This window comes from Vespa crabro, chromosome 2 (genome assembly GCF_910589235.1).
Source record: "Vespa crabro chromosome 2, iyVesCrab1.2, whole genome shotgun sequence".
NCBI lineage: Eukaryota > Metazoa > Arthropoda > Insecta > Hymenoptera > Vespidae > Vespa > Vespa crabro.
In genome coordinates, this window is record NC_060956.1 from 17,076,929 (window position 1) to 17,091,786 (window position 14,858).

At 27.0% G+C, this 14,858-nt stretch overlaps 2 protein-coding genes, 1 long non-coding RNA gene and 1 other non-coding gene across 6 annotated transcripts; 2 read left to right on the plus strand and 2 right to left on the minus strand.

Annotated features, from left to right (window-relative positions):
• Positions 1–29: 29 nt before the first annotated feature.
• On the plus strand, positions 30–5,412 carry LOC124421917 (RAC serine/threonine-protein kinase-like). Of its 2 annotated transcripts, none has more exons than XM_046957626.1 (7): positions 30–165; positions 1,637–1,904; positions 2,057–2,291; positions 2,391–2,588; positions 2,712–2,982; positions 3,059–3,295; positions 3,377–5,412. In XM_046957626.1, the coding sequence occupies exons 2-7, from the start codon at positions 1,726–1,728 to the stop codon at positions 3,715–3,717; spliced, it is 1,461 nt and encodes a 486-aa protein (XP_046813582.1). In that variant the 5' UTR covers positions 30–165; positions 1,637–1,725; the 3' UTR covers positions 3,718–5,412. The 2 variants fall into 2 exon arrangements, with proteins under 2 accessions (XP_046813582.1, XP_046813581.1); XM_046957625.1 differs by lacking the exon at positions 30–165 and adding an exon at positions 1,028–1,314.
• On the minus strand, positions 4,717–8,984 carry LOC124421918 (acid phosphatase type 7). Of its 2 annotated transcripts, none has more exons than XM_046957628.1 (8): positions 8,966–8,984; positions 8,375–8,504; positions 7,937–8,131; positions 7,537–7,864; positions 7,279–7,461; positions 6,999–7,218; positions 6,723–6,917; positions 4,717–6,637 (listed from the first exon to the last, which is right to left on the minus strand). In XM_046957628.1, the coding sequence occupies exons 2-8, from the start codon at positions 8,469–8,471 to the stop codon at positions 6,524–6,526; spliced, it is 1,332 nt and encodes a 443-aa protein (XP_046813584.1). In that variant the 5' UTR covers positions 8,472–8,504; positions 8,966–8,984; the 3' UTR covers positions 4,717–6,523. The 2 variants fall into 2 exon arrangements, with proteins under 2 accessions (XP_046813584.1, XP_046813583.1); XM_046957627.1 differs by lacking the exon at positions 8,966–8,984 and adding an exon at positions 8,597–8,820.
• Positions 8,985–9,590: 606 nt separating this feature from the next.
• Trnat-cgu lies at positions 9,591–9,662 on the plus strand. The gene has a single exon. It is a non-coding gene; the product is annotated as a tRNA-Thr (tRNA).
• A 1,431-nt stretch (positions 9,663–11,093) lies between these two features.
• Positions 11,094–14,822, minus strand: LOC124421926. Its single transcript, XR_006941755.1, has 3 exons — positions 12,475–14,822; positions 12,312–12,391; positions 11,094–12,230 (listed from the first exon to the last, which is right to left on the minus strand). It is a non-coding gene; the product is annotated as an uncharacterized LOC124421926 (long non-coding RNA).
• Positions 14,823–14,858: the final 36 nt, after the last annotated feature.

Genomic DNA, 14,858 nt, shown 5'->3' on the forward strand with positions numbered 1-14,858 from the left:
ACTATGATCTGTGTATTCTTCTCCTCGTGTTCTCTCGATAGTACGTAATAGCCCTGCGCGAGAGAGAATATTACGTAGCACGCCCACCATCATTACCACCACCGCCATCGCACGACAACGCTTCGCACCCCTTATTGTGAAACACGACATGCGCCGAATCTAAGGGTGCGTTTTTCATTAAATTTCGACCTGTCGATCTTTATTTTTATCTTTATCTTTCTTTTTTTTTCTTTTCTTTCTTTTTTTTTTATTAAGGATAAAATTTATAACTGTAGATCTAAAAATGAAAAGATTTAACGAAATGTTTTAATAGACAAGGTAAGTAAGTTAAGTAAATTAAATAAGTAAAAATCTTTTGGGACTTACTCATTAATAATGAATTTTATAATCGAAAATGATGATACCATCGTTGATAACAAGATCTTCGTGATTCTTCATGAAAGAAAGATCTTCTGGCATAGTTCGCGAAGAGAGTAGAACATTAATCAAGTCAACTTTTTCTGATCTTGATTGCTTTTTAGATGCTCCTTCTAAATCTTATTACTTTCGCGCGAACTTTTTAAAACACGCTTTTCTTTTTAATCGGAATACGAATGTATCATAATGATTTTTAATTGAATCACTTGCAATATATTGATATATATGATATTCGATGTTGGACTTTCAATCAATCCGCCATTTTCCGATGCATTCAAAGCAAATCTTCCCGCCTTCGATGTTTACCACCCACATGCACGACGCCATTACATTTTGCTACTTGTTTTGGAATGTATTACACGTATTTAAAAACACATGGAAAATATAAGGAAACTCATTAAATACTTGTTCCTCAAAAATCTTTGAAAAAAGATTGTGTAATGAGAAATTTAAAATCGTTGCATAGTATTTGAAAATTTTATAATAAATCTTCATCTTGCAACTTTGGACTCGTAATTCGCGTAAATATCTTCGAAAAGTATTTGATCTACATAAGAACCCAGCTTTATGCATACAAGTGATTCATGCGCCATCTCCGAACTATCAACAGATATTAGTGCTAGCCAGTGCCAGTGCGTCAGCCGATCATATAGAGTGTGTATATAATCTGCCAAACGTGTATCTATGATTACTCAAGTTCGTATGCTTCTACGATTCCCGCTTTTACGTTCTGTCAGTTTTCGTGACTTTTTAATCTTCGAGCGAACAACGAAGCAACAAGACCTTATAGATAAGTGCTCATTAACGAACAAGTCATGGGGGACGCAGCGATGAACGTCGCAGTGTCCGGTGGCGGTAGTCAGCGTGTCGTCAAAGAAGGCTGGCTTCAAAAACGCGGTACTGCCAAGTCGTTTATAATGTTTTTATTTATAAAATTGGCTTCTCGTCGACATCTCCAAGTCGACTTATTATATCTTCTGCTTCTTATGCCATATACAATTGTTCATGCGTATTTTCATTTGATGACAAGAATAATTAGTATCATTAACAGCATTATTTTTATATATTTAATGTAGCATTTATTAAATCCACATAATTCTATTATATGTAAACCAACTAGATCATATTTTATAATACTAAGAATCATTTATGTAAACTTTTAACAAATAATATATTTCATAAATCGAAAATTACTAAAGGTTTTATAATCTTCTCTTAGGAGAACATATAAAGAATTGGAGATCAAGATATTTCGTCCTCAGAGATGATGGTACTTTGGTCGGTTTCAAAGCTAAGCCAGATCAACAAATGGCAGCTACAGCTCAACCATTAAATAATTTCACAGTACGTGGATGTCAAATAATGTCTGTGGATAGACCTAAACCATATACATTTGTGATCAGGGGTCTACAATGGACAACCGTGATCGAAAGGACTTTTCATGTAGAAACGGAACAGGAAAGAGAAGACTGGGTAGCAGCAATTAGGTACGATTTCGCAAATATACTTATTTATTGTAAATTTTATTAATTTGTCATCATGTTATCATCATGTATAATACATAGAAGATCATAAACTTAATATTTTAAAAATATACTATATAATATTCTTAGAATATAGATATAATATTATTCAATAGGTATGTAGCCGATAGATTAGAGAATGAAGAACAACAACAACAACAGCCACAAATGCAACAATCTTCTTCATCAGAAGATATCGATATGGAATCTATGGGAGGTGGGAGGTCAGATTCATGTGGATCTCTTAGTGTAGTCTCTGCAGACATTGATGGCGGCAGTATCGATGAATTATCTGCTAAGTTCAGTGTACAGGGAACTTCAAGTAGTAAAAGTAGTGGCAAGAAGAAAGTAGTATGTATATTATAACCAATATAATATTTATATTTATTGTACTTGTAAATATAATTATGTATAATTTATTCTATTTATCCTATATATATTTTGTTACAGACTCTTGAAAATTTTGAATTCTTAAAAGTTCTAGGAAAAGGTACATTTGGAAAAGTAATTTTGTGTAGAGAAAAAGCAACAGGACATTTATATGCTATTAAAATTTTAAGAAAAGAAGTTATCATTCGTAAAGATGAAGTTGCACACACGCTCACAGAGAATAGAGTTTTACGTACTACAAGCCATCCTTTTTTAATTGTATGTACCTATATTATCCTATAAAATTATATAAAATCAAAGACATATTAATTTAGAATTAAAAGTTTAATAAACTGCATTGTTGATATTAAATATAAATAAATCTTATTGCTTATATTTCAGTCTTTAAAATATAGTTTCCAAACGGCAGACAGACTATGCTTTGTAATGGAATATGTAAATGGCGGAGAATTATTTTTTCACTTAAGTCGATCTCGTATATTTACTGAAGATCGTACTCGATTTTATGGAGCTGAAATAATTTCAGCATTGGGCTATCTTCATTCTCAGGGTATCATTTATCGTGATTTAAAATTAGAAAATCTCCTTTTGGATAAAGATGGGCACATAAAAATTGCTGATTTTGGTTTATGTAAGGAGGATATCACATATGGTGTGTATCATTTATATAAATTATAAATCATCGTTTACATGAATTATGAATTATAAATTATGAATTATAAATATAGGGAGAACTACAAAAACATTTTGTGGGACACCCGAATATTTAGCACCTGAGGTACTGGAAGATAATGATTATGGACGAGCAGTAGATTGGTGGGGTGTGGGTGTTGTTATGTATGAAATGATGTGCGGTCGATTACCTTTTTATAATAGAGATCATGAAAAACTTTTCACACTTATTCTATTAGAAGAAGTAAAATTTCCCAGAACTATTAGTAATGAGGCAAAAGACATGTTGGGTGGTAAGTTAAATTCTTTTAATTGAGCTATTAAAAGATAACTGTTTAAATAAATGCAAAATTCTTTAATGCCTATGTTTTTAGGACTTTTAATTAAAGATCCCAGTAGAAGATTGGGTGGTGGACCTAATGATGCAAAGGATATAATGAATCATGCATTTTTTTCATCAATTGACTGGTCAGATCTTGTACAGAAAAAAATACCACCGCCTTTTAAACCACAAGTTACATCAGATACCGACACGAGGTATTTTGATAGTGAATTTACCGGCGAAAGTGTTGAACTTACACCTCCTGACCAAGGTTGTTTAGGAAGTGGAGGTGGTTTAAATTCTATTGCAGAAGAACAGGAACATTTTCCTCAGTTTTCTTATCAAGAAAGCCATTCTGCTGCAACTTCTTCCATTGTTTCTATTAATCACTGACAATACCATAAGGTTTTTGGATTCTTATGTTGAAGTGTGTGATGAAGTGCATGGAAAATCAGGTAGATGTATATTTAAGAACTGTCCGAAGCTTAAATATTCTTGAAACATAGATCAGTCAGATTTCTGTCGATTTTTGATGCTTTTTTGTGCATCTACTATAGTTTGACACATATCTCCAATGGTAGATAATATATCCATGCATGCACACATGTATACATATAAACATTCACTAAATTGTACATGGTAAATTCATGTACTGTAAGTACAGAATTGGGTATTACTCTTTATACCTGCGCATAAAATCGAACATTATATAATGAGGATTTATCTATATTTTAAAACAGTGTAGTTATTTTAAATATGATCTTCTAACCATCTATAACATGAACAATGACTCTTCTATTATTGAAGACAGCGATTATTATAATAATTCTAACTTTGTTTAATGAAGTGTAATACTCTACACTTTGCAGCTTTATTGTCCTTTCAGTAGAATAATTATATATATATATATATATATATATATATATTTTATATGTATGTATAGAGACAACTCCCCTGTTCTTCTTGTTTCATAATTTGTCAGTAGATCGTTGCGTGAAAAAAATGTTAAGTTTAGCCAAGTTAGAAGCTGATATGCTATCAAATGGTTTTGCCATTTTTAAAATGGAAGTGTAGCTGTAAATGATGACAGCTTTAATTGTATTATTGTATAAATTTCAAATTTTATTACAATTATTTGTTGTAATATCTAAGAATATCAAGATAAAACAGAATTTGTTTGCTTCGTGTAAAGCCACCTCCCACATTTATGTATCATGGTTGAACCAGTAAATGTAAGAATCTGATAAAAATGCAGATGGAGATGTAAATCACTATATAATTATAACTATTATTATGATTATTTGTATTATTACTATTATTATAATTCTTATTTTATTATAATATGGTATAATGATTATATATACATATATTTATATTTTAAGAATTAAAAAATTATATTGTATATCCGTATCATTTATTTCTTTCCTTTTAATTTGTACATTGTTTTAGCAATTCTGTAATTCGTTCTAAACATCATTAATGTTTATTAAACATTGGATTGCATAATACATTTATTAATTCTAATAGATATTTACGAGTACATATTCGAAATGAACGCTTAAAATGTAATTAGTATGTAGAATACTGCAAATCATTAGAAGTGATTTACTTCATAATCTTAATATTTTCATTGTACGTACATCTATTTTGTACTATATATATATATATATATATATATATATATATATATATGAGCCGTTTTTTTTTAAAGTGGTATGAATCCAACTTTGAAAAAAAATGAGTTGAAATTAGTTTCATGAGAGAAAAAGAGAGAGAGAAAAGTCTCTTTTTTATATTTATAATAACAAAGTCAATACAGTACAATATCTCACGAATTGGTCAAAAGAAATTTGGCTGTTAAATGGAATTGCATAAATGTTTTTTTTTATTGATATGTCTATTTGCAACAATGAATCAATTTTTTATTGTTTTCGCAGAACTAATTATGAGAACTCATGACTTTCTTTAATTCTAACCTAACTCAAAACTACGATGTATTTATATAGTACATTCAGAATGTTACAACTCAAGATCATATGACAGACATATACACCAACAAAACAAAAATATAAACATGGCATTAATATAGTTAAGAATTGTTTATTCTGACAATAATGTAAATGTGATTATAAATTTTTATTTTCAGGTCATTAATTTTATTAAATTACTGAGGTTTTGGAGTTGCAGAAATAGCACTAAAAAAAAACAGATTTGTTATACAAACCTCAGGATTATTATAAAGTAATAGAGCAATGTCAAAAAACAAATTAATTTTCTTTTATATAAAATGAAATATAAAGAATTTGTTTCATAAAATCTTTAAAAAAGGCAGTTTTAAAAAGAAAGATATATGTTAACAGAAAAACTATAAATTGGCTAAAAATTTGTTGCATGAAGTTTAAAAGGAACAATTTCTATTAAATTCTGTACAAAACATTAATAGAAGAAATTGCCAAATTTAAGTTCGAGATTTATCTGCAAAATAAGACTAAAAAATTTCTCCAAAATAATATCATTGCCATTATGTATCAATTCAAGATCTATAACATCAGTTAAATATAGCAATATGAGTTTATTACATTATATACCTCCAATTCATTATAAATATTTCAGGACACTTTGTACGAAGCCAAATGAAGACTAAAATATGAATAAAAGTTATTAATATTATTCTTTACGATATACTCTAATTTTTTTCTGATAGCTTTTCTTACTAAATTATAATTATTTTCAAAAATGTTTACCAAACCAATAAATTTTTATATTCAATAATATATCTTTTGGTTTTCGTTTATTTTATAATTATTATTATTTATATTTTAGAATTACATTTCAGAAGTCTACGTAATTCTAAAATTTGTCTGCTTCAATTAAAATATAAATTTAAATTTTGTATTATTTCACAATTTCGGCAATTTATTATTCTTGAAATTGATATAAATTAATTTGCTATTAATAAACACACCGCTTCGCTCTGAGAATGTTTTACAAAATTGCTACATGATATAATAAAACATACCTCAAATTTTAAAAATACAAACAAGGTTATTAGCTTTTAACAATATTTAGACATATTAAAATGTAAGACATATGCAAGAGATATTACATATCTTGAAATAAAGGAAAATGAATTTATACCACTTGTAAAAAGAATTCATATGTAAGTATACATATTTGCAAAGTTCTACTAATATTATTTTTATAATTCTTCATTTTTTTCTAGACCTAATTCTTTTAGATCATACGACGGCATAAAATTATCTTTTACGAGCCAAAATTGATCTATAACAGCACCTTCTTTATCATCAGAAACCTATTAAAAAAGGAAAAGAAATAGTAACAAACAATTTATAAAATACATTAAGATTTTAAAGATGCTATTATATTCATCAGTTTACCTGTTCTAAATATAGATGTGTCTTATTAAACGCTTTCATACGCGTATATCCATAATCAGAACTATGAAATGCTGACCAATCTGGTGAATTAGGAATAAACTTCTCTCTTCCTTCTTTACACCCAGCAGATCCTGTTACCAAATGTACAGGTGCTTTATAATTCTTATATGGTTCTTCATAACTACCATTGTATACCTATCAATTTAATTGATTTATTATTCTGTCAATGTATGCAAATATCTATAATTTAAATCATAAATATTATCTTGTAATGACCTTAAAGTTATACATGGGCCACGTTCGTTCAAAACTATGTTCATGTGCCCATAGCATTAAATCTACTTTATGTTTAAGAAATAAGTCTTCTAGACCAAACCAGTTCAGCAATGGCAAACCAACTCTAACTAAGCTTTGATGATTGGTACAATCATCTGCATTTGCATTACTGCAATACATTGGTCTATGTCCAAATGTTACTATCCAAGGACGTTGAGCCCTGTGATTAAAAAGAAGCATTTAATATAATAAAATTATTTAAATAACATTTTTTAATTACCTAGTCTCAGGTCTATTTGCAGCTTCTAAATCTTTATCAAGCCATTCATATTGTTTTATAAGCTGTTTTATTCCATAATTCATAAAATAATAAGCTTCTGTTTCTATACCTATAAAATGTATAGGACCCATATCAAAACTGTACCACAGACCTTCTGAATTACTAGGCATTGTAAAGCGTGCTCTGTAAACAATTACAGAAGACATAGATGCATATATGAGTTAGTAATATTTGCTTTAATAATTAAGAAAAACTAACCTATAATTACTAAAATTATATTTTTCCTCGTGATTACCAGGTACAGTCATATAAGGTATATAAGCAGCAACTCCTTCAATTTGTCTCATAAATTCATCACCAACTTTAGCATTTTCAGTATTCATATCATAAGCAAAATCTCCAATATGTATCGCAGCATCATATAAGCCACGATGAGTTTCTTCTTGTAACCTTGATAAACTTTGAGCATTTTCATTTCCCATATCACCAAAGATTGCAATGTGTGGTGACCATTTGATAGAGTTATGAGGAGCAGTCTTTATATAAAAGACATTTGACCAACCATATCGACTTCCACATTGATACACTAATTTACATATATTATCTTATAATATTTAAATTAATATTTAAAAAATATAAAATATATAAAGTATCTTACTGTAATGACTGTCAGGTGTAAGATTTTTCAACCAAACTCTATGAATATATTGTTGCCTTTTTTTTGATCCCCCATCAACAAAAAGAGTTGAATATCCTTTGGCAGTTAGAACAAAGCCTCCTATACCATATTCAACAATAGATTCACCTGTATCATTTCTTGTACTCCATGTAACAACAATGTCATGAACATTATCTGAAAACGTAAATAATAAGTTCTATTTTTTAATATTTCTTTAATATCTATTAATAAATATTCTTTAATATAATTATATTTCAGTTTTCTTTTTATATTTGCAAAAGAAGCAATATAATTCATATAGAGGAAATATCAAAAGTCGATTGAAGTTATTGATCAGATAATGGATTTGTAGATTTTATACAATAAAGGAGAGAGGTGCAATATATTTTGTAACATATATGTTATTAGAATACTTACCACCATATGAAAGATGCACTGATTCAGGTTGAAAATGTACAGTACTGTATGTTGAAGAAAAAATGGATAGAACCACAAGAACAGTAAACAAAGCCATGTCACCTTGCACGAACAACGTAAAATATTTTATCTGTAACAATGATTCATTAGAATATAACGAGATGATCAGGAACGCGTTTTTTTTTATAATGTTATTATTGAGAAACAAAAATCTATTATTACTTTATACTTTTGTATTAAATGAATATAAACAATTATTTCATTAAAGAATATATAACGTAGGAATTCTTTCTAAAACAAATTGTTCTATTCCTGTCATTTGTTAATAATTGCCACAATTCGTGGGTAGACATAATTATCGCTAATCATCCCCACTTCTAATAGAACATTAATAATCTATATGTGCGATAACACTGTTGTATTGTACACGAACAAAAGGTATAATCAAAATTCAATCTAAAGTTAAGGCCAGTTTACAATGCATTAAATAATGTCACATATCACATCAAAATATGAGTACTGAACAATTAAAATAATTTTATTGATTTAGCATTATTTAATTAATATTATTTAATAAAATCCTTTCTTTACCAAAAATTATATTAGATGAGATTTATTGAATTATAGCAATTCAAGAATATATATTGCTACAATAGTCCACAATTGAATAAAGATAACTATGATTGGAAGAATTCGCAAACACGTGATGTATAGAAAGTGTCTTTACTCAGATCATCATTAATTGGCTTGTATTATCAGTTCGCGGTTTCTTTAAATCAAACAAATTTGTATTTTTGTATTTTCTGGAATTTTTATAGATTATTTGAAAGTAAATAGATAAATATATTATTGTTATCACATATCTGCGATTAATATAACATTAAAATAACAATTGTGAAAAAAATAATGTATTCTCTACTTTGCCTATTACATATATTCACTTAGAATATCCATAGAAGAATTTTATAAAAGTTTTAAATAAACAATACAATGATCTCATTAAATTTTATGTTTGTAATTAGAATAGAAACTTTTTTTTTATCCGGTTATATTTATATTTTATCATACGAATGTCAATTTTAATGATATATTCTTGTCTCATTATTCATATCATTTTATATATGACAAAAGTTACAAAAATATTAATATTTTAAAAAAACTAAATATACATTTTTAAATCTAGTTTTCTAGTATAATAAGAATTACGAAATCATCAGCCTCTTTAGCTCAGTGGTAGAGCACTGGTCTCGTAAACCAGGGGTCGTGAGTTCAAACCTCACAGGAGGCAAATTTTTTTTTCTTTTCCATTTTTTTCCATTAAAACAAATTTTATATAATATTGAAATTAATTCTACAGAAAAAAAATTAGTTACATTTCTATCTTGAGACTTGTTCGTAATAGGAAAAATGGAACAATATATTAATACATTTGTACAATTAATTTAAAAAATTTATTAAAGAAACGAAAATTATTATTATTTATTATAGAGAGAGGAATGAAACTTTTGTATATAACACGATCTTTTTTGATATACAATATTCTAATTTAGTTTTACTTTTATATCTTAACGTTAATATCAATTTGTAATTTCATTTTAGTCACGTTGTAATATACAACATTATATACAATGATGTTCTTTTTTATCCAATAAACGTTATGAGACTGTTTGAAAATAAAAGTCATAAAATTATACAAAAGTCAATAGAATAAGCTTGAAGATATGAAAACTTCATAAAAAAATCATAGATTCACGCTTTCTGATCATGTTTTTTTTTTTATAAATGATTCACATTATCAAGCATAAAAACAAAAATTGTGTCAAAAAACAAGTATTGTATCAATAGTTACAATGAAAAAAATAATTTTTATATTTGCATTATAACGTTAAAATAAATAGGAATAATATTTATAACATAAATAAAAATATGAAATACTATGAAATCCATAGAAATATTGTGTTTCGTCATAATAATATTGTTATTAAGGCTGTTTACTAGCCCTGGTTCTATAATGATTTACGCCAACAATGAGAATAGGCGTAATTCTTGATTAATTTTAATAAACATGGTCTCATTTTAAACTATAAAGTTTAAAGTAGATCATAATTTTGTTTAACTTTTGAAAAAGCTTTACTTTCTTTCAAAATAATCATATTAAAGAATGGTATTTTTCGAGAATAGTTTATATATAAATAAAAAGCTCTTTCAAATATTCAAAAAAGATATATCCTAAATAAAATTTTCAATCAAATTTTGTTGTTACAGTTTTTGAGTAAAAATCGTTTAGATTAAGGCACGTATTTTTGAAAGTTACGTATATATGAAAATTACATTTAAAGGAACATAGATTTATTTGTTATACACTCCAGTTTAAATAAATATAAATATAAAACCTTTCGATTAGATAAAATGCGAAACTGTTCTTTTTTAATTTTCGGAGATTTTTATTGTAAGGTATTTTTCGTAAAACACGATCAGTTTAAAATAAATTCAATTTTAACTTTCGACAAACATAAAGTAACATTTTACTAACATTAGAACAATGTACAAGGTATATGAACTATAATTAATTACTACTTAAATACTACAACATTTCCTAACTAAAATAGAAAAACAAGATTTAATATGATTTAATATATATATATAAACAAGATTTAATATATATATATATATATATATATATATATATATATATCTTATTTGAATAACAGCATAATATTCGGTTGAAACGTGATAGGGTATGTATTATGATAAATATTTATGAGGGATATATAGCATTGTTATAAAAAGAGATTGTTATAAAGGAGAATATAAAGGAGAACGGTAAGATTCAGTTCCAATTTTTATAATTTGTTTCGCTCGAAGAAATAAGAGACAAAGGAAAAATTATGAATAAATATAAAGAGGCAAAGGAATCGTACAAATTCTTCAGATATATTAATTCAGAAACAGGCGAAGAAGTTGTTATTTTATGGATTCGATGATAGATCTTTTGAATCTAATAATGTGGAAAAATTGAAAGATAATTTTTTAAACTACAAAGATTGTATCACTGATAACAATCATCGAAAGAAAATATGTATCGATTATACTAATTTTATTGAAAAGAGTAAGCTTGGTAATCTTAATATTATTTTAATTGGTTGAATTTATCTATCCAAAATGAAGAACTCGGTGTGAGAATTAAGTTTTGGCGGAAATTAAACATTTCAAATAGTACTGCTAAATGAAGAATATTGTTTTGATTAACTATACGCACGCATCAGCTGCATCAGTCCAGTACTTTCGTGTTTTCTTACTATGATAGCTAATGATATGTTGTTAGCATACCTACTGATCAACGATACTTATTATTATAACCCTAACGAGAAAGATTAGTTGCGTTTTAAGCTTCTGAATAAAAGAATAGTCGATCACCCTCCTGTTTGAGCTTCACGTCTTTGCTATTCACACAACTTTTCGAAGCCTTCTGTCAGATATCAATGTAATAAATTTTTCCAGGATTTAGCTGCAATTACACAGATGACATAATTTGGACATATTTATAAAAAAGGCCATAATAGATTTCAATAATGGAATTATAAAAATTCTCTTAAATTTTTACGGATATATTAAATCTTCAAATATCTTAGTGCTTTAACTTTCCAATAGATATTTTAACCAATTTTCTCACAAATGTAAGAATTCCCATTTTCTTCTATTCAGAGAATTGTAACATATAAACAATAAACAAATCATACTGTATATGCCGTAATATTTGTGGCATTTTCCCGATCTTGATTACTAGCAATATAGCAGTAACACTTATGTATATATTGTATTGAATCAAAATTTCGTTCTTCTGTTTATACATATACTGAAAAAAATTTTATTTATTAAAAATATTAAACTTTTGTATAAATACAGGGACGAACTTTTGCACCAACCTAATACTTACTCATGTATGTGCGTATAAGTAATACTATCATACGCTATTTTTTTATGATTCTTTCTGTAGAAGTAATCCTACTACTGTTACTATAATAATAATATATAATATAATACTATAGAAACAAAAACAATTATTAAAAGTAGTAGAAGAATATGTTTATATTTATTACGATTGTTTTCTGCCCGAAATTGTTGATTCCAAGAAAGCGTAAAATCCTCCGATTCGAGAATTAGCGTATATTTTAGAGACACAACATGCTTATGATAATCAAACCTAGGCTTTTGAACAGTAACATGCCACCATTATCTTTACTATTATAATATAAAACGTACATAATATATATAATATTCAAATACATTTTTGTTATTATACTATTATTATTATTATTATTATTATTATTATTATTATTATTAGTAGTAGTAGTAGTAGTAGTAGTAGTAGTAGTAGTAATAGTAGCAGTAGTAGTTGTAATTCTTAAAGTCGAATAAAATGGACTAATCATACAGGGGGAAACAACATAAAAAGGTGCTACTATACTATATCATATAAATAGGATGGAAATAAATACATAATTTAATTTATATTAAAATAATATATTATATAATTATTTACTCGATATTTTTGACAAATCACTGCATAATGTTATTTCATTGTCGTAAATTTTTATCGTTCTCATCGGGACAAATAATCGTATTAATGAAATACTAAATAAAAATTTTGTAACGTAAATTGGAAATGAAAAAACATTTATATAATATTTCTAAATGTTTCTACTTTTAATTTAATTGAAACATTTCTTGACAGAATGATATTTATGATACCAAAGCTTCCGAAAAAAATTGTACTAATATTGGACAAGATATATGTACATTATGACTATATATAATACCTACCATATTATGCCGAAATTTGACTTTTTTTGTTATTGAACAATACTATTTCATTGTTAAAGATATACATTGTATTCATCGAAACGAATAATTGTGTTAATAAGACGCAAAAAAAAATTGAATGGCATCGATCGATAATAAAAATATGAATAGAGTATGTCCAGGCGTAATGTCAATTACAATACGAAAATTTATGGAAAATATGGTACCTACTCTTTGTAAGATTTAAATTTAATATTCTCAATTATTATATATCTATCGTATTACAGCCAAACTTGACTTCGTTTTTATCGATTAATATCGACTCGTTAATCAAAATCAAAGATTAGATTGAAATGTGTGCTCCATTTATTTAAATAAATTTAGTATAAAAACCATATTTACTACGATCAGTACACCAGAAAAACGTAAATTCATTAAAGAAACATTTCCTAGTATCGATAATAATTATATTGGAAATTCTGGAGATACTAGTTTCGAGAATATAATTTTGCAAGAAATCGATGGTGCAGGTGTAGACATTGTCTTAAATTTCTTAGCGGAAGAAAAACTTCATGCGTTTCTGTGTTGTTTGGCTCATAGAGGACGATTTTTAGAAATTGGAAAGTTCGATTTATTGGCAAATAATCAATTAAGCACCGGAATCTTTATGAAGTATATATATATATATATATATATATATATATATATATATATATATATATATACATACAATAAAGAATACGCACAGAAAGACAGTGTCTCATACCTGATAAATATTTAAAAAGCAGATAATTCGACAATGAATCTTTTTCTATATAAATGATATCCACGAAGAAAGTATACGGCGCTTTGTATTCGTTATTTTGGTTGATTTTATTCGCGACTAGTATTAATAATATAAATAATACGTTTCGTTTGCAAATAATAATACGTAATGTTAATTTAATTTATTCGTCCTTATATGAGAGAATGGAATATCGATCGAACGTATACGTAGATCTTTTCTTCATGGAAATTCATCTTTTCGCTTTATTGCGATTTGAATAGCGATTTTAAATTTTCTTAAAGAACCGAGTTCCACTAAGAAAGCTTTCATCGTACCTTTGGATGTACCTTTGATATGATTTAATGTACCTTTTTACTTCGAACACGGATTTTAGAGTAGAGTCAACGTTAGTCCGTGAATCTTCAGATGTAACTTCCATTTAGTGAGACCTGGGTCGGAAATACTTGCGATAAATTGAAATCTAATTATAAATCGTACAATATAAGTATTAACGAGCGAATGGTTGCATATATCAATGTATTTTCAAAATCCCTTCAATCTAATCCTAATTAAACACTGAAGTACTAACACTTTACACTGCCAATAATACTTGTATAAGCAAATAGATAAGATATAGTTAAATTCAAAAATAATTTTTCTAAATTTACAGATTTATATACTAATTATCATGTGTTAATTATATTTATTATCTTTTATGTTTTTATCGTGAAACAGATACGTATTGACGTCGTATCTTGCATGGATCATTGCAAGACGCACACTACCATCAAAGAAAAATATACATATAAGTGACTGAAAAGTTCTATTAACAGTTCTACTAACAGTTTTTCTAGTCTACTAAAAGTTCTACTAACAGTCTTACTAACGCTACTTACTCTATACACACGAAATCAA

Bases quoted from the DNA above. Each gene is read 5' to 3' on its own strand.
- LOC124421917 (XM_046957625.1), top strand. From the start codon at position 1,233: ATGGGGGACGCAGCGATGAACGTCGCAGTGTCCGGTGGCGGTAGTCAG. The intron at 2,292-2,390 runs GTATGTATATTA...ATTTTGTTACAG, and splicing joins GTAGTGGCAAGAAGAAAGTA to ACTCTTGAAAATTTTGAATT. The intron at 2,983-3,058 runs GTGTGTATCATT...TTATAAATATAG, and splicing joins TAAGGAGGATATCACATATG to GGAGAACTACAAAAACATTT.
- LOC124421918 (XM_046957628.1), bottom strand. From the start codon at position 8,471: ATGGCTTTGTTTACTGTTCTTGTGGTTCTATCCATTTTTTCTTCAACA. The intron at 8,132-8,374 runs GTAAGTATTCTA...TTACGTTTTCAG, and splicing joins AGTGCATCTTTCATATGGTG to ATAATGTTCATGACATTGTT. The intron at 7,219-7,278 runs GTAATTAAAAAA...TTTTAATCACAG, and splicing joins GCAAATAGACCTGAGACTAG to GGCTCAACGTCCTTGGATAG.